This window comes from Anopheles funestus, chromosome 2RL (assembly GCF_943734845.2).
Source record: "Anopheles funestus chromosome 2RL, idAnoFuneDA-416_04, whole genome shotgun sequence".
Classification (NCBI taxonomy): Eukaryota; Metazoa; Arthropoda; class Insecta; order Diptera; family Culicidae; genus Anopheles; species Anopheles funestus.
The window spans coordinates 19313269-19338406 of record NC_064598.1 but is presented as its reverse complement, the minus strand read 5'-3'; the positions used below and the strand labels follow the sequence as shown (position 1 = coordinate 19338406).

General features: G+C 42.9%; 2 protein-coding genes across 3 annotated transcripts in view; both read left to right on the top strand.

Annotated features, from left to right (window-relative positions):
* Positions 1-25138, top strand: part of LOC125763028 (papilin) — a 95654-nt gene that overhangs the window by 4127 nt on the left and 66389 nt on the right. Inside the window, exons 2-3 of one of the 2 annotated variants that reach the window (XM_049425740.1) lie at positions 18047-18270; positions 18370-19733. The gene's annotated coding sequence lies outside the window, so the exon portion shown is untranslated. Of the gene's footprint in view, positions 1-17979; positions 18271-18369; positions 19734-25138 lie in introns of those variants that run through there. The other variant, XM_049425741.1, reaches the window with a different exon arrangement.
* LOC125763061 (translation initiation factor IF-2, mitochondrial) lies at positions 15119-17568 on the top strand. Its single transcript, XM_049425839.1, has 2 exons — positions 15119-15358; positions 15421-17568. Exons 1-2 carry the CDS (start codon positions 15330-15332, stop codon positions 17483-17485), a joined length of 2094 nt encoding a protein of 697 aa, XP_049281796.1. The 5' UTR covers positions 15119-15329; the 3' UTR covers positions 17486-17568.

Genomic DNA, 25138 nt, shown 5'->3' with positions numbered 1-25138 from the left:
AGTACAGGACTTGTCCACTTTAAACCGTTTTTGTCGAATCGATGCCGATGGACGATCGATGTGTGTGTGTGTGTGTGTGCGAAAATCAAACAACATTTCGTGCTGCACTCGATGGCCAACATTGGAAATTGAAGTGCTTGCATTCTGCAGGGTTCTTGTGGGCTGTCGTACATGTATCCCGGCAAAAGGACAATAATTTTTTTGCGTCCCTTTTCCGATGTGATTTGTCTTACGGAAGATGTGTCTTTGCTGGTTTCCAAGATGAATGTCCTCAGTTCATTTATAATCCAGTTAAAGTGAGTAATTTTTACCACAAATACAAACACATTATCAATGCATAAGCGTCACACATTGTCTCGTTGGGCGTTTTCCTAGTTTGATTGCCACCAGTGTCTCCACCTACATTCATTCAGGTCCAGCAGTGTTTAACAATTTCCCATATTGATTCTTGCTCCGGACAGTGTAGGAGGTGAGGAAGATAGATCCTTTTCACCCATCCTGTACCGGAATGGAACCGTCAACACATCCAGCACTAAACATCACGAAGAACATCCGTTTCGGAACGTGAAACTAGATTGAGCTTCCTACACACACACAGGCCTCCATGTATCTGCCGGAGGAAATAACGGCAACGGTAGCCTGGTTCTGATATGTTTCATATATTAGTTCCGTTTAAACAAAACATGCATAAATGGAAAATTGCAAAATGTTGTTTGCGTTCGCTGGATGGATTGATGCTGGTGGTTCCAGTTGTGTTGCTCGGTATTGGGCCCTAGCACAAGTCCCAAACACACGAGCAGACTGTGTTCTGGTTGGAAGTTGAGGCCCGAATTTTTAGGTGACATAGCCCCTCGCTCGTTCATCATTCTGAAGCAGATTGAAGGTAGTATAAGTTTTTTGCTAGTATGTTTTTATTGCTACATCCACGCGTTTTAACATGTTCCGAAACAATCAATATGTAGATTAATCCGTGATGTTCAACTTACATACAATAGCTTGGTTTGGTTTGTTGAGATGTTTTTGAGATTTTCAAACAATCGATCGATGTGGTAAACAATCCAACAGATGCATGTATGGTTGGTTATATAGTGAAATGTGTTCAGCAGTTTTTACAACTTTTATTACAGTATGTCAAAAGAATTGGCTCTAATTTACATTGAATACACGTTAGAATACGTTTTATTGGGATATATGAAGATAAGATGAAGAATTTGATTTAGTACAAATTTTCTTAGTACAACAAGTTGATTAGTAGGTATTTTCTTTGTAAATGTTGTACAACAAAGAAGGGTAATGCTCTATGTATCAACAAATGATAAGGAATGAACAATTAGAGGACAGATAAATTAGTATCTGTAGAAGTCCAACAAGTATGGTCGGAGGACCTTGCTTGTGGAACTCTTTTTTTGGAACAAAGAGATGAATCTGCTGCTTTAGACGCCGAATGCTCTCAAATTTGTTTCGCACATTTGTTTGACACAATACCTCCAGATCCAAAGCCTGTAAGGACCTGGGCAATGTAGACATCTACGTCCTTATGTCTGCGGTTTAAAGAAGTTACGACTTATGATACGGTATAAATGTCGCATATTTTTGGATACGAAGCTGCAACCGAGGATACAAGAATAACTGCTGATACTGTTGTACCCTGAAACTCAGACATAATGGTGACTTCACAATTACTAAATTCACAATTACTTCAAAAATTCTGAAGATGCTCTATAAAAGGAAAGACCTCTGGTCTTCGGGACTTCTGGAGCAAGTTCCAGATCACTTCAATCTACGCTCAGAATTGGTGTTGCACATTGTTGATCCTAAGGCCAAAATCTGAAGAAACTCTTCATTTATCTTAGAGTAGACTTAATTCTAAAATTGATATGCAGTCGATCTAAAAGTAGATCTTTGCTTTGCTGAAGAATCGATCATCTTTACATTCTCAATGAACTTCATGAACTATTTTTCATAGTTCTTACTGAAAAACTTTTAAACTTTAAAATGTTAAAAACATTAATTTTCAAAACCATTTTTCCTAAAAAAAGACACCCATCTTATGCTAACAATTTCCCTGCTCTCCTCTGTACAAAGACTAAATCGACAAAGGCCGCAAACTCGATTAACCTTTGCACCGACAAAAGTCACCCATTTGCCACACCCGAAAAGGTGTCAATTTCTCTACTAACCTCCACCCTTGCCCGTAATGCTCGCTACTCCTGCTGTGCTGTAAACCGATTCTTCATGGCCAATTGTTCGATACAAATGGACATCCGATTAGCACAGCGTGACTTCCCGTTGGTTTGCTGCTGCTGCTGCTGGTCCCAAAAACATACAACCCATCGCATCGCACAGCAGGAGTCTGGGAAAGTTGAGCCATATCCTTTGCCATTGAATGCAGTTAATGCTATCTAATGGGCTGTTATTGCTGGTGATGTGAAATGAGATCTTAAGCAATAACTATGGTAGGGTTTCGTTAGATTGAAACTGTTAAAACAATTTTTTTAAACATTTATTTTTTAAGAATTACCTCTCATATTCGTCAAAACATCATTTGGGGCGTTTGCGACAGTTCAAATAACAATTTAGGATATGATTTAAATGGAACACTTCATCAACTTCTGTTGGACAAGCAGTTGCTTGTAATCATTTTCCACTGCCAGCAAACCCCTTTCTATGCCATTGAATGTCTCGCTGCTGATAAAGCGAGTGTAAAGCGTACTAAACCACACACTCGCATCACCTAACGCACCACCATAAAACAATCAAATCGATCGAAACAAAACACAATCTTCCCTTGCGGAACGTGTGTGTGTTTGTGAATATAGAAGAAAAAAGCAGTAACAGGAAAGAAACAGGAGAGAGAGAGCAGAGTGTTTTAAATTAAAACTGATGGCACGTGGCACGCCGTACGCCATTGTTGGTCAACGGCGTCACCGCCGATAATAAAGTCCGATGTAATGAAGGCCCGCGGCACGCTCGGCTCAAGTGGCCATTTCTATTCAGCGGAATGGTGCATGTGTTGTCGGTGGGTACGAAAGAAAGTTTTCAAGCTGATCGTTTATTCGTTATTTCGATGCCCGATTGACGTGTTGCGTCGATAAGGAATGGCAAGACCGCAAGCAATGAAAATTTGTAGCATAATTTTGTTGTTTCCCATTAGCAGAATTATTGCTTGCAATGAGACTTCAATTCAGCGATAAAGTTGCAATTAAAATAGTGAAATATTGGCTAATTTCAATATCTTATCCATTGACGTAAATCTTCATTATTCGACTTTGGGAAAATGATCAGTGACTTTATTGTTTAAGATCACGATTAAAAGGAAACTTGTCTCTTATTTTATTTTCAGCTACTCTGTACACATAACATCCAGTTTAGAGTACGGAAAATTCTGTCACTTTTCAATCACTCGAATACCACCGAAGCGTAAGGAAAAATGAACCAATTACCACCGGAAAATGTACGCGCGACCCATGATGCACTTCTTTTTCCCCTCATTTCTTCCTCCTTGTCCAGAACAATTTTTACCTCGCTTCACCATTTCGTCGGCCAAAGCAAACAAACATTAATGATCAAACATCTGCCAGGCGGCGTACCGTACCGGTACCAGGGCCGTTTTCCATTCATACATACCATCCCATCCTATGCACACACACACGCACACAAATGTCCTTTCGTGTTTTTGGACTGTTTTCCCCCTTTTTAACCCATCTCTGCACCCTTTTGGTGCGTGGTGGAGTCACACAACTAGCAGCGACTAACTGGTGATGTGATGTGTTCCCCTGACGCTAACAAAACCTACCCAAAAAAATATTACCGAATGCAGGCAATGAAAACATAAGGAACGGTGCAGGAAAATATTTCTACAAATTTCCACGTTGATAGTCAATAGTCAACCCAGTGCTTTCAGAAAATTCCTGCACTTCGACAAGGAAGGTAAAGACGACAGGGAAGCACAATTATGCCTAATGTGATTGTTATCTAATAGTTTAAGCTTAAAGCGTAAAGAAAAGGCAAAAATGTAATGCCAAAATCGTATTAAAAAATTTTAAAACTCCGTCACGGAGATCCGAGACCCGGAATAATGTCGATTGGTCGGGTTGCAATTTATTATTGCATTAGGCCATCAGCACACGAATGCATTCCGGATTTCCGTGCGGAAAGGATTATAATTCAACTCAATGCGTTTAGCAAAGCTAACACAAAACCCCTGGAGAGGAGGACCCCGTGGCGTGGATGCGAATGATTGTTTGTGATTGAGTTAACTTGTCTGGTGCGCACCGTTTATTGTTGCCCGGGATCATTCCCCGATAGGAGAACGAGTAAGATACAAAAGAAAAGAAGAGAAGAAAAAAATAGAAGCTAGCAATTACAACGTAACAATTACAACGGTTTGCATTTTTCATTAACTTGTCTCTGCCGTTCTGTAAATAGTAGCACTACCGTACCTCATGTAAAAAAAAAACAAACCAGCTCCACCAAAAAGGTGTCAGTGGCCGGGGGCAACATTCTGCGATAGCGGTGAGAAAACAAATTATAAACATGCGACACCATTTTTCCACACTAGCGACGTACCTGTATGCATGTGTGTCTGTGTTTGTATTTGGCAACCAAAAACGGTTCAATTTATTTGACAATTTGTTCAAAATATTAGACAAGCATACAGAAGTGAGAGAGACATAGTAAGAAAAAAAAACTCCACGCCAACCAAATAGATATAGCGAAAATGCCAACACGTGTTTAACAGTGTTTTTTTCCACTTGTCACGCGCACCCTGTGCACTATTTGGCTAGCCGTGGCGTATCAATATACACGATTAAAGTAGGTACATCACGGTCGGTAAAATGTCAATTTGGTCAAATAAATGGAAAAAAGTACATTGTCCATAAGCGCGGGGGATGGGGAGCTTTTAGTTTAAAAAAGCGAGAGAATCAACACAAAATAAACCAAATTGTCGTGTATGCAATATCACAATAGAATGCATTATTGGAGCATTTAGACGGCCAACATCCGGACAAGAATCACGCATAATAACGAGCCGTAATTTTTCCCCCGCCGGGGGGTAGGGAAGGTTTCGCATGTGCCCTTCTTACACACCCTCACCTTGGATGGAGTTCGTTCGTTTCGTCGGCAGGATAAATATTGGTACATCAAATAGCTTCAAACACTTCTCTAGACGTGGATCCCTGTCTCTCCCTCAGAATTCCCTGTCCCAATTGCGACGGGGATAACCCTTCCGAAAAGTGGTTCTACTATTTGCCCAGAACCGGTAGGTCCCAGCTACGGCACAGAGCCAGTATGTATCTCTTTTTTACCTGCTTTCTTTCGTGTACACCCAGTTCTTGCCGGTAGTTCAGGAACCGTTCCGTAAGAGGTGATATTTACATCTGCCACAACAGCGACCGTGTAGCTTTTCCGTTTGCTTCATTTGTTTGAAGCTTCCAACCATGGTGTGGGACGTTATCAGGAAACCTCCCTGCAGGAATATGCTGCAGTTACTCCCAGAGTAAGGTACTGAAGGTGTAACGTACAATTAGCATGGTGATACGGGGGTTTTTTTTTGCAACATACCCCAAAAAGGCACAGAGTTAAAGGTTTCTTGGGAGTTTTTGGAATGGATAGAATGCGGTCGATTGTTTGACGATCAGCCGTTGAACTTTTTTGGGTGAACTGTGGTTTGGTCGCATTTTTGTGGTAAACCTTTACGTACCTTGGATGGAAAAGTGACCCCCAACGCATCTAGATGTAGCCTGGTACACAGGTATCCTTAGCAAACGGAAATACGTACAGTCAATTGTAGGAGAATTCTGGTGGTCTATTAGGCTGTTGATGCCATTGTGCCGTTGGATTTAAATAATTAAATTCACATTTACAACCTGGTTCGTAACAAATATGAACATTTTTGGGGGCTTTTGTATTTCTAGTGTTTTTTTTTTTGTAGCGAGTGTAACGCCTGAATGTATGCAGATGAAAGATTTATTGTTCCGTTTTATTACACTTCGAACCGGTCTTTATAAAATGAGTTTTCAAAAGTGAGCCTTGAGCTGGGATTTGTACTTCGTATGCCTAAAGGCTTTGATGGTCCAATCTCGCTAAGTTCCATGTACTGCAGTATTGGTAGCTCAGTATGCCAATTTGCGTCTGCTGGCTGGCTGGATGGCTTCATCTGAGCCATTATCAGATAGATTAGAGTCCATTCACTTACCCGACACGCAGTACGCTTACTTTCTTCTAGGGCCTCTAGGGATTCCACATCCTCTGGAACTCAGCTAATGCTTCTTGGTCTCTTATCCACTACTAGCAATTTCTCAGAGTCGCACTACCTAAAGAACTAGAAACCCCCTATTATTGATGTCAATGACTTTTAATGAAACTTATAATCTCTTTCACTTTCATGTCTGGTTAAAAATTTTCAATAACCTCCTCAAAACTAAACTCAAAACTCCGCTGTAAAAATGAATGTGAATAAAGTGATAATTAAAATATATTAGAAACATAAACTTCCAACAGAAAAGTTTACTATAAAATAAACAAATAACAAATGTAAAACGCCTGCATTTATGCAAACGCAAAAGCAAAACTGATCACTTTTGATTTCAAAACCTTATTGTCATCAGCTATCTTCAGTAGTTTTGGTCCAATTTATCAGAACAATAGACAAACCCGTGTCAGGTACACCGGGGGTACTTTCTTCCGACACGGAACAGCCTCGTTGTGAGATGTAGCCATTATTTAACGTTGGATATAGAGAGAATACCTTTCCATTGTCTCCTAACGGTAGCATAGTTCCGGAAACAACCCCGGAACATTTGCCCAAGGGCCGGAGCGGAACAGGAAGACATAAAGGGTCTAAAGGGCCTACATAAAATAGAATGAGTCGAACATTTCAACATGACCATTTAGCCAGTAAGCTCCGTTTCTAATTGAACAAATGGGTACCATGTGTACCTTTTTTGGTTTTGTTCCGCGATTTCTTTCGCAAATCTAGTAACAATAATTCAAAAGCAATACAGTGAGTTAAGCTTTGTGCCCGTTGTCTACGATGGATACAGGACGGTTGCCAAAAAAAGGGAAACAATAACATGAAAATAGAATAACAAACAAATCAAATTTAGGGTTTCGTAGTGGCATATTTGCTAGAAGCCATCAGTTGAATGATGAAGGAAGGAGTTTTAAATAAAATAAATTGCAATTTTTGTATAATTTATCAAACTTATCAAAATCAATTTTAAACTTCTTTTCTAATATCTTGCTTGTCGGTTTTTTTAACTCATTTTTTCCCACTACTTTTATTCTTCTTTCATCTACTCTTAACCGGAAACATGTCATCATTACGTAGCAAAAAGCCCGCAAAACCCATACCTTCCGGTTCCTTCTTCAATTCCTTTTTTTTGAGCAAAGGATGACAGTTTGTTTCGTCCTCGTCCATCCAAACATTCCATTGTCCAGTTTTGTGGGGCGGTGAAAATGTTGTGTAAATAAATAACGCATGTTGTGACCCGTGTCTTTCAAACGGGAAAACCCCGGCACTGGTCTCGTACCTTGGTACAATAAGGAATTAAATAATATACGCTCATAAAAATGTCTTCCTTGTTGCCGATTGTTGCAACACAAGCAAAACCGTTTGCCTTCGAATGAAAGTTCCCGTTTTATGAAACAACAAATAAAAGGGCACCAGAAAGGCACGATTGACTTTTTATTTGCGTCGAATACGTCGAAACCGTCGGCCGAATGAATGGATCGCTTCTTTTCACCGGTGGCCGCCAGCAAACGGGATCCGGATGCGGTACAAAATCGATGTTCGAAGCTATACATCGAAGCGAGGTGAATGCTAGGGCATGTAAGTGATAATCGTGCTGCATCATTGCAGCCTGCGAAGGCCGGGGACATCTGAGCAAACAGTACAGCCGGTCCGCGGCGAAGGGTTCCGTACCGGGCGTGCGTAGGCAGTCCGGACGCCGAGACATGTTTGACACCTTTAAGACGGCTGAATGCAGCATCCGAAAGCTTCCTAAAAAAACCTGGGGGATAAGAGAGCGTAGCACCATCAACATCACCATTTCTTGTGGTCTCCGGCTGGTTGGGTTGCGTGCGTGTGTGTGCTGGACTGATGGCGATGATGATGGCAAAGATGATGGTAAGGGACGACACATACGCTTGCGCTATATCGCCCAGGAAGAAACGATTATCAAGCTGAGCAAACATCATTAGAGATGGACGGGCCACGAGACGAGATCATGCGCAAGGAACCGTGACAGAAAAACCGGGAGGTATTGTGGAGGCGAAGGTGTCTTCGCCTTGGTTTCTATAGGGCCCCGGCGGTCTGTTCCCCGGTGTCGTCGGCAGCATCCGACTGGGTTGCGATAACAAAAAAAAAAAACAAGATGCTGCTGCAGTTGCGCCCAGTGCGTCCTGGGTTAATAGTAGTTACCGGGGATGCCGGATTGCCGGTACTTGTGAGTGACTATTTGCTTAGGTGTGCCGTCAATTATAAACCTTTTTTTTTTTGACCGTACCATCATTTCCTTCTTGCCGCGTAACGGAACGGAAATATCATATGCAAACGAGACTTACTTCTTGTAAGGTCTGGTTATTGTTTGTAGATGTAGAGAGAAAAGGGAAAAAAAGAACGTCCCAGAAAGCTTTAAACATTTAACATAAAATATTACTATCATACACGAATCAGATCGATAGCATAATGGGCATATCCTAATTGGACCATTTGGGCTCAATATCTCAGGAACTCTGATGACTTCCGCTCGTTACAACAACCATCAGCACTCTTTACACAGTTTCAAAACGCTCGCACCTCGTTCCATCCGTTGATTGCAATCAATTTTTCTTCTTTTCTTTTTATTTGTATGCACTATCAACACACACACACACACGCCCGCAATCGCCCGAACTAGGAAACACTTCTTGTGCCCTTATGTTTCCAATGTTACCGCAAGCACTTGAATCTTAATTGGTAAACATATTTTTTACAACGCACCACCATCACGGCTCGCAGTTCCATAACGGCTCGTTAGTGCTTCAAGCACTCATGGACACACACACACGCACGCATATGGTCACGCTTTCCATACGCTTTTCTTTAGCTGGTGTGAAGACACACACTCATGTTTTGGTGTAGCTACAAACAGAACCACATTTTCCATTCCGGCCAGTTACCGGAGGTCATCTTGGTTATCCTTTGAATGGTTTATCAAGTTTTGTTGTTATTGTCGCTTTAAAAGTTCGACTCAATTTTCCAATCCCAATTGGGCTAAAAAAGAAAAGAAAAAAACATTAAGTGCTTCTGGCGACAATTGGTGAATGGAGTGGGTGCTACAACCATAGCACACAAAAAACAATCCGCACTGTGTATAAAGAACTCCTTTTGCCACATGGATATAAAAGGGGTAATAGTTATTTAACCCCTTTAGCTGAGGCTCACTTTTGGGCCCATAATCGTAACAAAAGGGCACGGGCAAATCGTTATTGTAACGATTAGTTTCAATTGGCCCTGCTATAGCTAGCTAGAGCTACTGGCGTGCAATCGTTGCGAGTACTTGGTTGCCCTCGAAACCATCGAAGGAGGCTGTGAGGAGGCACTTGATGAGATGTTGCGTTTACAGTTTACTCCCCTCCCGGCCGGGTGTGGCGGGTGTTTAAAGTTTTGGAGGAGTGTGTGTGTTTTTTTTTGTTTGTTTGCTGCGCTTTCATGCCTTTGCTCTGCAATGTTTTCTATTCGGTATACATTTTTTTCCACATTCTCTCAATGCTGCCTGACCCCCGGAGGGTGAAGTTTCTTTTTTCCTTTTTTTAGAGTGTTGACCCTTTTTTTGTCTAACAACTCCGATACATTGTTGGTGGATCACACCGAAAAAAAGGGGTTGTGAATGGAAGTGGCAGAAAAACTGCATTGTGCCTACTTTGATGCAACTTTGTGAACCCGCGGGTTTTTCGGGTTTAGTTTGCGTGAGTTATGCGTCGAACTATTATGTTGGTAATTGTTGTTTTGCTTTTGTGTTTTTATGAATCAATTTGGTGGTTTTAAATGTTTGTTTTTTTTTTTTTTGTTGGGAAAACTGGTAACAATGGTTTGTTGGTTTATTGATAGACATTCTTGAAGAATAGTTTCAATCTGAGGGTGAACCGATTAAGTATTTTATAGTCAGGTTTATATCTCAACTGGATTAAGGCGCTAAGTAGAGTGTTTAGTTGTATGAAATTCTAGTCACAAGTAGCCCACCATTAAGTAAGACAGTCAAATAGTATAAACAACACTGGACAGTCCTTGGACAGCAATGGAGTTCTTCTTCTACCCTCTGGACAACATCTGTTTCCGAGTCAAGTTTTAAAGACAAACTCATCAACAGTGTTTTAGTATTTAGTATTTATCTGTTTTGTCTACCGGATGGATTTGCCAAAGATATGGTTTACGTGCTCAGGAAAGAGGACAGAATATTGGGACTTGCAAGTTCATTCTTGGATAATATACTGAGAGTTTTGAAATTCTAGGTCTACTCAATGCATTGGTTGACAGGAGACGTCTTCGTACTGGATCTCCGATAAGGTGTGAAATCACTTCGAATCTCGTTAAATAGTTCTTAGAACTTGGGAACTCTCTTCACCCTAGATAAACATCGTTCTTCCTCTTAAATTATGTATCTTGCTACTTCCTGATAATGTGAGGAATCTCCAGGTTTGGAGCATACAATAATTTCGTAATGTAAATCGTAACAAGCAATTCTTCTTGGGTTTGGAATCAGTTGCGGAAGTTCTCTTCCTCGAAATCCTTATTCTTCAATTTTCCTTTTGAACTATATTATATTAGACTAGGTTTTCATCTTCTCTGTGAGACAATCACGAAAGTTCCATATGGCAATTTAGTTTCCTGGAGCTTCCCTTGCTCGTCAGCTGTATTTCACTTGCTCTCCAAGAACTCCAGCTTTTCAAGAACGCCAACTTAGACTAAATGTCCCAATATTGTCAAGGTTTTAAAACTTATTATGATAAAAAAAAATTATGAAAAAATGTAATTCTTTATCCTTTTTAATTTTACCTTCCAAGTAAACATATGTATATGTGTATATGAGTGCACGCGCGGGCGTGTGTGTGTGTGAACGTGTTTTTCCGCTACGTCGCCTTTAAGCTTGCAGCATTTTCATCATCCTTCGCACAAATGCAGCTTTTTGTCTCTCACGTATCTTTCTAGCGTCTTCTTGCTGCGTCAATCGTGCTTTGAAATATTAATAAAACCTTTACACGCGCGCGCGTGTGTGTGCGACTTCGTGTCGCGTATGTGACACGGTGCTGAAAGAAGATGCTGCTGAGATCACATGTTGTGTTCATCTTTGCTAGGAATGAAACAAACAGAAAAGCACAAAACAACAACAAAAAAATGGCTTTGTTTGTTTGCTTAGCTTTATTAATTTATTGTATGTTTTGTTTTCTTTCATTTTGCTGTCTTGTTGCCCCGTTTTGCCTCTTTGCATGCGTGCTGTTTCCCAACTGTAAACAAGGCGTTTCTGAGACGTAGGAGGAGCTTACGGTAGTTGGAAAAGAGGGCGGGCCCGGGAGGAGAAGGGAAATGAAGAAGAAAAACGCTTGACAAAATAACGCTTTAACGCTTCAACGCTTCCGGTGTACACTATTCTAAGTGCCCGTTTTGTTTTGTTCAATTGTTTCGTTTGCTATAATTTATGTTTTTTGCTGCTGAAACGGAAATAATGAACCGTTTTGTGCATAAGAAGCGTCACACAAACTTTATTCTCATCTCGCACTCGCAACATCACTACCATCGGTGACAGTTACTCCATAGGCAAGATCCATGGGAAGAGGGGGTACAGAATTTATGCACACATACGTACCCATCTTTAGCACACATACAAACTGGTACTGTACAGTGTACACGTAAGCTTGCGCTCAAAATTGAAGATAAACGAGAACGATACCCCGACCCCGACAGCAACATTTTCTGAAGATGCTGAAAAAGGAAGAACCGGCAAGATTTAGCAGCGGTGGCCATCCTCAACCAACCACCCTTCACGAGACGGTGTTGGTTATGCTTGGCTGCATGGCACATGAAGGGAATTGCCACCCCTTTCCCCACAACGTTGCTGCTTCTTGTGCTCTGCTGCCAGAATTCTTAGTTAAATGTTTAAAAATCAATGTATTTTGCTACCAGTAAAAAGAGAGAAAGGAGGGTCCACGTGTAAGACGAAACACATTTGGGATTTATATATTCATGCAATTACTGTACTCTCACGTGTAAACAAATCATGCGGAAATGTTTGGTGCGTTCTGGTAAAAAAAACGCTTAAAAACACTTCCTCTTCTGTTTTTTCTGTTTGAATCACAATTCAAAATAACATTTCCCCCCAAAAAAACAATTAGATAAATGTATGGCAAACAGTGTTTTAAGAGATCCAATAATTGACAGCTTATAAACTTCACAACGCCAATGAAAGGAAATATCTAAGAGGACAATCGTAAATGTTTTCCTCAATCCCTTTTTTGGGGGAGGAGGGAGGGGGATGAGGGTTTAGTATTAACGAACTCCCTCTCTGTGTATTTTCCACCATCCCAAGCCAAATGCTATTAGACACTGCAGTTTTCGTACCATCTTTGCCACGTTTGTCAGGCAAATCAATACAACCCTCGCCCCCAAGGGGGGGGGGGGGGGGATCAGGTAAACACGTCGCCAAAACAAATGCACAAATGGCGCACAGCAGATGAAGAAGAAGCAAAGGAAGCAGTTATTGATGCGATTACGAAATATTTGCGAAATGCATTTTGCACCGATGTTGACACACTTTCGCCACTTTGTCGATGTGTGAAGATATTTTTTTTTGTTTTTGCTATTTTGCTGTTTTGTGTTTTTTTTTTTGCACATCTCCTCTTCACAAGATCTCACCTTTTACGAGCTCATCTTTAAAGTAGTCATCAGTGCGGTTTCTTTCTTTGTCCGCTGCATTGTGTGGGGTGCATTTGCAAAGTGCATTTTCATTAAGTGGTGTGTTGTGATTTATCGCAAATGGATTTAACATGCCCGGTGGGAAATTAGGATGAAAACGTACAATGGGTTGGATTTTATTTATTTAAATAAAAAAAAATAAAAATGAAATAAAGGTAAATATTTTAAATAACACATACAAATGCACAATCTACCACTACTTACAGCATTTTGTGCCGTAACAAACCCGCTGATCGTTGTTTGCTGTTCGATCCATTTTCCTAATTTGTTAAACAACTCCATCATCACCACCATCATCACATTTTCCTTTTCGCTGCATTTTACTCAACACACACACACACACACACGCACACAACTAAGTCCCACGAAAGCTTCTAAAAACACTCTTAGCAAGCCGGTTTGCACAGTGGTCGAGATTTTCCACCTTTCCATCTTCAGGGTGGTGGTGGTGGGCTTCGCAGTCTTCGGCATGCAAACATGCGATGCGATTTTTCCCGCTTTTCCGCCCCATGCTTTGCGGTGACAAATATTTATTTTGAAATAAGTTGGAAAATCAATAGTAAACGCGTCGAAAGGGGAGGATGGAGGGAGGAGGAGGTATGAGAAAGGGGCAGCATTCGTGCACTGAGGGGGTGTATAAAAACCAATGACAATCGGAAAACAATTCAACATTGACGGCTAGAGAGGCAGAAGCGATCGCTTGATAAAAAGTAAAACAAAGCAAGCTGCGTTCCGGCCGGTGCGATTGCGTTTGCTTTTTTAGTTTTGTTTCTGTTTTATGACCATTTTCCTTTATAAAGTTTTTTTTCTCTCTGTTTTGCTGCTTATTGTTTTCACAACCGCTCTGTTTGCACTTTTCGTCTTTCCGTTTTTTCCGATGTTGTCGGTGATTGTGTTATTTTTAGCAACAAGTTTTATTCTACCTCTATTCACAAGCGTCTTGACCGGATCGGCATTGGAAATGTTTTTCTTTTTTTTTGTTTTCCATTTGATAAAGATGCCCCGTCTAGGCTGGGTGGATTGGCGATAACGAAAAAAAAAATACCAAACTGGGCAATAAAAATAATACTCACGGTAACGATTCGTCCCAAAAAGGTAGATGAAAGAAAGCACACCGTCGGTTTGTACTTCAACAAAACTGCGCGCATCTTTGTGTGTTTTTTTTTTCTTCTCTTCTACTTCTCATATAGCTTCTCTTCAATTTCTGTTTAGTTTCGCTTTTTGTCACGGCCCGGTTTTTTGACCACTTCAGTGTATGTGAGTCGGATTTTTATTCTCTTCTTCCCTCCCACAAATATCCTTGGAAGTGGAGTTTTCCTGCGTATGTTTTGACAGCAGCACGCTATCCTTTCTCCGCACGTATGCAGGGGCCAAACGCTTTGGTTTCTCGGCCAGGGGTTCCGGTGTTTGGCCGGGTTCACCTGCACCCGAAGTACCCTTTATCTTGCTTTTGTCATAATCACGCAGTAATTCAATTTTCGACTGAGTCAATATTTGTCCGAGGATGGGTGGTCCTTTCCAGCTTTTGCTGCAAAGTTCCCCGTTTATCCGCCAGCATCAAAAACCCGTACCGTGGGTGAACCGTTGCCGTAGCGTATCCGTGACAACAAGAAGAAGAAAAAAAACGGAACAACCCGCACGTATACTATCTGAAGAAGGTGTGAGCATTTTCAGATAATGGCATCACCCGGTTTCATATTGATGACTTAATTTCGTAATTGAGCGCTGAAGGTGAATCTTTGCTGGGGAATGTTTTGCCGTGTGGTTTCCGTTTTTAAAGAGAAACTTTGCGTTGCTAAAAGGCATGGTAAAACATTTGATTTGTTTATAAATATTTTATATAATGTTTTGTTAAACTTACTACTTCAATGTTTTGAAAACATTGATGAATATTTTTGATTAAATGTTGTAAAACTGCTTCTAAAACAACTCATTTGGAAAAGTGGCTGCGTACGTAACGCAACCACTTTTGATGAAAACTTGAGGATTTAATACGCCAGCGACATCTAGCGGAAACTCTTAGAAAAAGAATTATTTAAACTTTATTCTATTTTTTGTTAATGACTAGTATTAAAAATGTTAAAAATAAGTAGCAAATGAAAAAGAATGTAGCTTTATTATTATTTTTGCATTGGAACAAAACGGCTTTGTTCAGTTTATTATCTGGTGAGTATTTTCACCGGAGCATACAGTGACAGCTACTTGACATTTCTCGGCACAGCTGTGTGTGATTCGGGGTGCCGGCATGTAAATAAACATTTCATAACATCCCATGTTTTCCGAGCGTGCAAAATAACCGATGAAATAGTTGGTATAATTCACCATTCTTTTCACTTTTGATAATCTACTCCTGCTATCATCATAAGAGCCACCGATGTTACAAATACGATATTTAGCTCGAAGGTAATTCGCTCTTATCATTGGAAAGTGGGTTTGCTTCAAAACTGGTCTTCTATTTTCAACAGAATAATTAAAAATGAATTGTTGCAAACACGATTGTGTGCGGTTGGTCCGGTTACAAATGCTCACCAGCGACAGATACAGTTTAGTGCAGCACTTAGCAAGCGACGAAAAACGGCCGAGGAGAAGCATGCGATCGAATTTGCACCGAAGAAAAAGAACAAACCGCAAACCGCGGGTGTAGTGGATATATGGCGTAACATGACCGTAGCGGACCTTGCCCAATCCTGCCAGCTCGAGCTGGAACACATTCAGGAGGTGATGCTGTACGTGAAAGGTGCCGGAAACATTGAAGGTACGGCACGCCTCGAAGATCCCAAGGTGATAAAGGATATTGCCGCCAAGTGTGGCTTTAAGACAAAGATTGTAGCAGCACCAGTTGTGGAGGAGGAAGAGGTGTTGAAGGATCGTGATGTGGTGCCGCGTCCACCACCAGCACCCGAGAACCTGAAGGAACGGCCACCGGTTGTGACGGTGATGGGACACGTGGATCACGGCAAAACGACACTGCTCGACTCGTTACGAGGTGCATCGGTAGCGGCTGGTGAGGCTGGCGGTATAACGCAACACATTGGTGCCTTCACGGTGGAGCTAGACAACGGTGAGAAGGTTACCTTTCTCGATACACCCGGACATGCGGCATTTAGTGCGATGCGTGCACGTGGCGCCAATCAGACGGACATCATAGTGCTGGTCGTAGCCGCCGAAGATGGCGTAATGGAGCAAACGAAAGAAGTGTTACGATTGGCGAAAGAGCTATCCGTCCCTGTTATTGTGGCAATTAACAAGATCGATAAACCGGGCGTCGATATCGACCGGGTGAAGAAAGAACTCTCGCAACACGGACTCGCACTTGAAGGTTACGGTGGTGATACAATTGCTGTCGGTGTTTCAGCGCTACATGGAACGAATCTGGACGAGCTGACAGAGGCTGTAAGTACGCAGGCAACACTGATGGGCCTGAAGGGAGAGTACACCGGTCCGGTGGAGGGTGTCGTGGTGGAATCGAAAGTTGATTCACATCGTGGAAAACTGTCCACGGCTATTGTCTCACGCGGTACACTTCGCAAGGGTGCAATACTGGTCAGTGGGCAAGCGTGGGCTAAGGTGCGCGGTTTGTTCGATCACGCAGGACAACCCATTTCGGTGGTCACACCCGGAATGCCGGTAGAGATATTGGGTTGGCGAGAACTGCCCCTAGCCGGGGATTTAATACTGGAAGTAGAGTCAGAAAAGATGGCCAGCTCGGTACTGCGATGGCGCGCTAATCAAGCCATGAAGGAAAAAGCTCTAAGTGATGCGGAAGCCATTAACCTTAAGCGGAAGGAACACGATGAGCAGTATAAGGCAGAACGTGAGAAGGCCCGTCTGTCTGGATTTTATCGCCGCAAACAGCAGGGACCGCGACAGAAGGAGGCAACACCGGACGATGGGAAGCCACGTATCAACGTGATCGTGAAGGGTGATGTACACGGCTCGGTAGAAGCCATTCTGGATGTGTTGGAAACGTACGACGATAATGATCGTTGCCGGTTGGACGTGATACACTACGCTGTGGGCGATGTAAACGAGAGCGATCTCGAGCTGGCCCGATTGTTTGATGCGATCGTTTACGCGTTTGCGGTTAATGTACCAAATAAACCACCGCCGGGTGCTACAATCCGACCGGTTAACATCATCTACCGGTTGGTGGATGATCTGAAGAAAGAGATCAATACCAAACTGCCAATGGTGGACGTGTCGGAGGAGGTCGGAGAAGCGAACATACTACAGCTGTTTGACATAAACGAAGGAAGACGAAAAGTGACCGTGCTTGGATGTCGTTGTACCAAGGGTTTGCTTAAGAAGTCGCTCAAGTACAAAGTGGTACGCAACGGCGAACTGTTGGTGGATGAGCTGGGGCTAGAATCGATGCGCCATCTAAAGAACGAAGTGGACAGTATCAAGAAGGATGTCGAGTGTGGATTGCGCTTGGATAATCAAACGCTCGAGCTAAAGGCAGGCGACACGATCGTTTGTTACCAAATCAATCGGGTACCGCAACAGACCGAATGGGATCCAGGGTTCTAGGTAGATAGTTGTACAGGGCAGCTACGTTGAACGAGACTAATCAGAGGGATTCGAATAAAAGAATGAATAGTTCCATTACCGTTTTTCGATAAGTGTGGGAAAATATATTCTGTTCACTTCCGAAAGCGCAAATAATGCTCAGAAGCTTCACATAAAAGTTGTGGAAAGCAGTGGAATTTGTGTGAAAGATTGCACACAAGGCAAGGGATGCTGAACAACGAGCATAAAATGAGCATAATATTGAAGCGGTTATGTTAACCCTTATGTCCCGAAGAAGCATACAGATTATGTTTATAATTTTGAATTTAGTTTTTTTTATATTTCTTTTTTTTTCCTTTTTGTGCGTTGAATTATACCATAGCTTTGAAGATAAAATTTATCATTCAAAAAATTTTAGCTGTTAATTGTTATTCGTAGTACGCCAATGTTACACCGATCACCACGTGGTGGCGCATCAGGCATAAAACACGTGCTTCTAACATGTATCTCGTACTAACTGATCCTTAACGGGTCTCAAACAAATAACAATCTTAAATTTTTATTCTTAATTTGTCTTTACAGATAACACTCGTTGACTCTAGCCTTCAAACGGCAAGGTAATTGTGCAGGAAAATGATCCATTTCGAGCGTTTTTTTGTTCACACGCGGCCCATATGCACTGCGGGAGGTACAGCAATAAGGGAAAAGTACAAAATCCCTGTTCCAAGCTTCCCCCGGGAAAGAAAGAGCCCATTTTGGTGTTCGATAACGCGAAAGGGGGCATCATATTTAACACGGCATTATCGGTAAGTGGTGTTACGTTAAGTAATGCACGCCCGTAAATAGTTTGCTTCGAGCGGCCCTTGTGCTGATGTTCTAAAACCATTTCTCCTTTCTCCCTCTAGGTAGGGTAATCGGTGCCCGGTCGACTGATAGTTGCGCGTCAGCATCCATTAATTTCCATGCGGGATAAAAACAAACAGGCAGAAGTTTTGTGTGGCTAGCGAAGAAGATGTCGAGCATGCTCTCTGATGGTGGTATGCAAACCGATTCTGTTCCTCATTCTCGTCACTGCTGTTAGACTTACTGCACACACTGCATATGGTTGTATGAAGCGGCAACGGTACGGTGCAGCATATACATAAAGCGAAGCATATTCCTCACGAAACTCCCGTGCAGAGGTCGACGCGGGTACGCTCTGTTTACGATTCAACGCAACATGCATCGCGCATCGGGTTGGGAGAAGTTGCCGAGATTTCGTCATTCCAGCGTTACCTTGAACCACTTGGCCGGGAAGATGGATAGATTGGTGGCTGATGTGTAATTTTCCAACCAGATGACTCCCGACCAGCCAGCCAGATCAATAGAAAGAGAAAGCGGCAAAGAATCGGCCAAAAACCGCAAAGAACCCAATCACACGTAACCCATGAATATCGACACGGTTCCACTCCTTTTGAGACAACGTTCAAGCACAATGGTAGCAATCCGGGAGCACGTTGGATCGCGCTCGGATGTCGGGCGGAAAACACGACAGGAATGCAGGCGAATACAAATTCGCCACACACCAGATGCAGTTGCAATGGAAACTACGCCACCACTGCGCGATTGCAAGACGAAGAAAGCAAAACATCATTCCCGTGGCGAAGATACAATTCCGACGCTATTCGGACACGGTAAAGGATGGAAACGAGTCTGAATGGCCGGAGTGGGCACGGTTGCAGATCAATCATTTCCGTCTTCTGGTACGGCTGGTGATGAAGTATTGGCCAACGTGTTTCTTCTTTTTTTCTGTTTGTTATCGAGTGAAGTTTTTGTTTTCAACATTGTTGGCATGGGAAATGGAGGGACGCGATTGATTCGTCCAGAATGTTGGACAGATTGGAGTCATGCTGGAGGATGAAACCGCGCTCCTGGCGAGTGGAAGTATGCGAATTGCTGTAAAACCCCACAAGAGCACTAGCGTTTTGGATGAACTACAAAAAGAATGACAACGATGTCCATCCTGTACGGTATGACGGTTTGTTTGTAGAGCCGTAGTTTCGCTCTCCATCAACAAACAAACATCGGTTGCATGTACGCTGCGCTCGAGACGCAATGGTTTGAAGAAAAAAAACTCTCGCCCAAGTTCTTCGGCTAGATGATGAACTGCCTGGGGAACGAATCGATTGATGGAATGGATAACGAATCGATCGGGATGGCCATTGTGAATGGTTGAAACGAACATAAGAAGTATTGGAAAGCAACATCAACCACTATTGAACAGCTTATGGTACGTATGAATGCACATTAATAATTGAACATAGCGAATGAATTAGAAACAAACCTCCCGCTCTTCCCCTGCAAGGATGGTGGAATGAGATTACTAAGTATTTAACTCCGGCAAGTTGTTGATATGTTCCTTCATTCTATTCGCCATCATTTAGATGTTGTAAAGCAATTCAAACGAGAGGAAACTCCTTCCAAATCATGAAATCTAGATATTTGTAATTATATGTTGCAGAAGTTACCTTATGTTTGGGACGCATGATTCGGCCACAGGAATGAACCGTGCATGCACACGTTCGAAGAAAATGCAACCAAAATTCAGATCATGCTTCCTACAAATCGTCGCTTCCATTCGAGCCAATCCGGTCCGGATGGGCGGTAAGATTGGGAAGGTATTTTTCTTACACCCCAAAACCCGAATATACCTTCCTGGTCGTATTTAGTATGTGTCTGTTTGTCTGTTCGTTCGTATGCGATGTTGTGCGACTGTTCGACTTAGATCGCCTGCACTCCAGAGATTCTTCGATGCTGTTGGCTGTACAGAAATGCATTCTTGATGGATGGACGGATGGCTCCGACACCGGTAATGGTTCTGGTGTGCTGGGTGTTGTCTTACTTTTTTTTGTTTTCTTCGAATTTTTGCTTACATTTTCCTTCCGCTAATGGAGTGCTATAAAATTGAGTTAATGAAAGAGAAAACTTGAGAAACTGTGGTGCGGTCGGTTGATGTTTGCGTTCGTGTTCTTTCGCAACACAAACAGCGTTTCGGCACCATGCGTTCTGGAGCATCTGGAGCATTTTAGTTAAGTGTTCTCGAGTGTTCCAGTCACTCAAATGGACCGTTCAACCGTGTACAGTGATGATTTGTTGGTCTGTCGGAAGCTACCTGAAAGTTTTGATTTTCGTAAAGCGCTACTTTGGCAATATATTTTCCTAAACCTTAACATGTGGTACATCCCTTAGAAAAGAAATATTTACAGCTGAAGGCTTAAACAACATATCCAGCACGGTTGTAACTTCCGCGTGGAAAAGCGTAAGCTTCCCCTTTTGTCTACTGGCAAACGAGGGAAGAAAAAGACCCCACAGCGGATGTCTTCTTTTAAAGCGACGACTCTATCCACGAGAGTTGGTTAGTTCACGCTTACTTATCCACCCCGTGAGCTGAAGATTTCGAGTGGGGTGGTAGGGTCTGTGGTTCAGTTTTTATCAGCTTCCACTTCCTGTTTGAAGGCAGTTCGTTTCGTTTCGCAGCGGAACGAGCTGTCCGAAGCGAGCTACTGGTGGTCAGCACGCGTGGTAGTTCTACTGCTGCTGATTGTGTGTTGGACGACCAGTTGACCTAAAAATAAAGCAACAGTCCCCGCCTGTTGGAAACACCGGAACGGAAAACTTTATCAAAATATTCTTTTTTCCGCTCCCGAAAAAAACAGGAGTTGAGTCAAATAAGAGGACGAGGAGAGAAGTAGAAAAGCAAGTATTTGTGAGGGATTATTTGATTTTATTTAAATTCGAAACGGTTCCGACATGTTTTGTGGAAGAAATCTCTCGTGATTTTTACAAAATAAGGTGTTAAAAAAGAAGATATAAGGCTCAATGCTACAATACTTCTAATACCACACGGAGTACAAATTCTTTTCTAAGTTGTGGAGACGAAGACAATTTTTTTTCAAAGTTTTGAAATTAATACCTCAAACGCATTCGCCTTCGATAGCGATTTGTACAATTTTAGATACATTGTAAGGATAAGCGTTTCCTTCCACTTGCGCACGCACCATACACCATACCAGAGGTCATGTGTCGTCAACAGCGGGGCACAGCAAAGCATGAATGGAGTCTGTAAACCCCTTGAAACGCAACAAGCTCACCACGCGTTATCAAACGCTACACACATCTGCAAGCGACCAAGGAATAAAGTGCCTCGAAAGGAAGGAACTGCTTGATAACGTTGTAGCCTTCGGGGAAGCTAGGCCTGGCCGCTGGTGGTATCTTGGCCTGGGCAACGCGTTCACATCATCATGTGTGATAAAGCGTAACATAACCTCCAAGTATGTAACATTGGGTTAAAATGACGCTTTGCCAACGCTTGCCAACTTGATCAATGAATTGAGCAAGAAATGGGCACAAGGCCCCAAACGGTCGTCGGGTGTCGGTATTTGGTGTAGGAAAACTAGAACTCACATAAACTGTCGCCCAGACTATGGTGGATCACATCACACCTACCCGTTTGTCCAAGTGATCCGATTCCGACAATTTCTGCTTGGACGATCGTTGATCTTCGCGTACTTTTTCTTCCGTCCAAGACAAGGTCGCCCACGTGCTTGTGCAGACTTTCTTTCTTTCACTGTGGATGTACAGCAGTCTGGCCGATACCGAACCGGGCGTAAATGAGCACACGGAATGGGTAAGGAATGTGAAAATAGTGAGTAGGACTTGGAGGGAATTTTTTCGAGAATTTTATACAGGGCAAATGAAGATGTGGGATTCTATACTGAGGTGCCTTGGGTTGTGGGAAATGAGAAACGGACCTAGTAGACGAGTATGAGGAATAATGTTAAATCACAAAACACTACTTCAAATAAACAATATTCACTTCTAATCAAATCGCATTAGAAGATAACTTGGTTAATGATTTAGAGTCGTTTTTGTCACCCAATTTCACCTTAACGACTCGGACGACAGTATCCCCAATTTCGATGAGCGCACTATTCATTGGGTGTGAACACGAAACATGGTACCCTTTTTCCCCCAGCAAAACCCAATAGCACAAGGCATCACACACCATCTATTATTGCAAACCATCCATCATGCATCGCATCACACGGCGCTGGAGTGTCCTTCCTGTGCGCCGCAGGGTCATCGGTGTGAGCAGCAGCAGCCTGCTCACTAACCTGTTGATATGTTGGTCAACCGTTAGCTTAATTGGCCGTAAACTGATCGAAAGCCATAAATCTTGCCTGCCATATCTCTCGTGGGCCGTGGTTAACTTGTTCGGCGCGCGTGCTCACCCACCGGGTTCACATTTGTTAGACGCACCGAAGTTCGAAGATGGCCCCACGGTGACATATGCGCCGGAACGGCAATAAAAGGTTGTAATTGATACGGTCAGGGTAACGATCGTTGACCGGGTGGAAAAGATTTAATTTTCACTCCCTCCCAAGTTCCAGCTGCAATTCAGCCGGGGTGTTTGGGGGGGGGCGGTGATTTTTCTATGACCACGAACGCCATGCGGGTATGTTGTACTGGATGCGATCCTGGTCCGGTTTGACGTGGGGGCCGGAAGTTGCACGATGCACACACACACAGCGGACGGTAGGTCATAAAAATGAGCGCCGGTTAGGAAACGTACCGGAGCGAAACGTAGATCCCGACGCGTGTCGGGATGACTTCATTCGGGTTGGGGTTGACATTTGAGCTGATGCTTCCTTCCTTCCGCAAATGTGAGACTTTTTTCTGTTGTTGTTGAAATGTTGCCCTTTACAACGATATTGGCGCTGGTTAGTTTCGCGTACGCAGTGACCGTGACCGGTCGAACTTCAGTCGGAAGACTGATTTACCCGGACGGTGACAAACCCCATTCAGTAAGCTGTCTTCGTCGGAGTGTAATAGAGAAAGTGTACCGGCGCTGGATAGAATATTCCATAAAAAAGAGGCTCCAAAGTACGGGAAACCGATGGAAGCACACTTACGCGCCATCCAAAAATAACGAACGACACTAAAAATAAATACAACGTCAAACGTCGTAAGAAGTTGCTGGTTGCTGTGGCACTGTGGAAGACTTTCTTGAATTTAATAATCGAACGACAGTACCGCTACTGTGGTGCAAGGGACACCCTCAGCAAATAAGGGGGAACACGTTGGCGTCGCTGAAGTAGTTGTTTGTGGTGGCATAGTTTGGTGATGCGTCGTCGGCAAACACCCAGGGCAGGGAAAAAGGGGTAAACCATAAAAATTGTGTGTTCCTGATATTGGAAGGAAAATTCATCACCCTATGCAAACAGGCCCTGTTTTTCGGATGCTGACGTTTGACGTGCGCCCTCGCTGGATGGAGACCGTGTCCAGACGTTATAGCGAAACGTTAGCGAGCAGCAGTGGCTCCAAGTTTTATGATTTATTTAGCGAAATGTGAACAAATACGCTGCAATGCATCAATGAACGAAGCTGGACAGAAACTAGTGAGATGATGGAAGCATATTTGGCGTACCGTTTTATCTGCTCTAATTGTGAACATGGTAAACACATTCGGCGACGCTGCACTTAATGGAATAATGTAGCAGAGTGATGTTGAAAAGTAGTTTGCTTCATTTAATGTTATGAACTCCATTAGCATAGAAAAAAAAGGTTTAGTTTTTAAAAGTTCGTTAACCCAGTGATGTCAACCTAGCTGGCGAAAAAAAAACTTATAGGATTTTAGGAATATTTTTTTTGTTGAGTTCCGCAACTGTCCAAAACAAAAAATAACCTTTAAGATTAGTCTTCCAAACGGTGATGACTGTCAACGGTCGTTAAGCTAGTTTGAATGAGTTCGAGATCACTCGCGCCACGTGCTCCCTACTCGGGATTTTTTCGTGCAGCATCCGTTTCGATGTAAAGTCAAGAGAAAGAGAAGCAATTTTGAAGATAGATGAGAATCTAATGAGTCTCAACATTCGATGCGAGAAGAAACTTATCTCAATAGTGATCGTGAGTGTCTGCGAGAAAATGATCTTATCTTCCAGAAGACGGGGAAATTAATCTCGCTCTTTGGGGAAAATTCTAAAGAAAGACCCTTACCAAACATGGGAGTGTTACGGGAGAAAGAGTGAAAGTGTACCCGACGCACACAAAGATAAAGAACACGATCGCAACATGATCTTCTCGCCTGTACAGAGTGAATTCGTCGGTCGTCTGCAATGGGAAGATGCTGTTGCTGCTGCTGCTGCTGCGTCGATAATTTGGACGCGAATCGGCCCTTTTTCTCCGAAGTGCATACCATGAGGACCATTCCCCGCCACACATGGTCGTCCGATCGTGTTCAAATTCCAGTGTCTTCCACAATCGCGCGCGAGAACTCGCACACGTGTGTGTGTGCGTGCTGTGGGCTTATGCTTTCGCGTCAACCACGTTGTTCCTGCTCTGGCAGATGCAAAAGATGGCCATCCCCGGGGGTACGGTAACGCATCTATCAGCAAACGTTACAGAAAACGCACACCACAGCCACGATCTTCGTCTCACGACGGTGTCTCACCATGTCTCGCCATGTGCGATCATCGTTCCCTTTCCAAACTGTTTCATTGCTTTTCTCGCTGCGTTTTCTCTTTTCCCCTTTGGCCAACGTTGGCGCTGCGTTTATCCGTGCCGAGAATGGATCTTGCCTGCCGTACCATTCATCGACATTGCATCGGCAGTCCAGAAAAAAACCTTCCCCAAAAA

Coding starts and splice junctions, on each gene's coding strand:
- LOC125763061 (XM_049425839.1), top strand. CDS start 15,330: ATGTTACAAATACGATATTTAGCTCGAAG. Junction 15,359..15,420: donor ATACGATATTTAGCTCGAAG/GTAATTCGCTCT, acceptor TATTTTCAACAG/AATAATTAAAAATGAATTGT.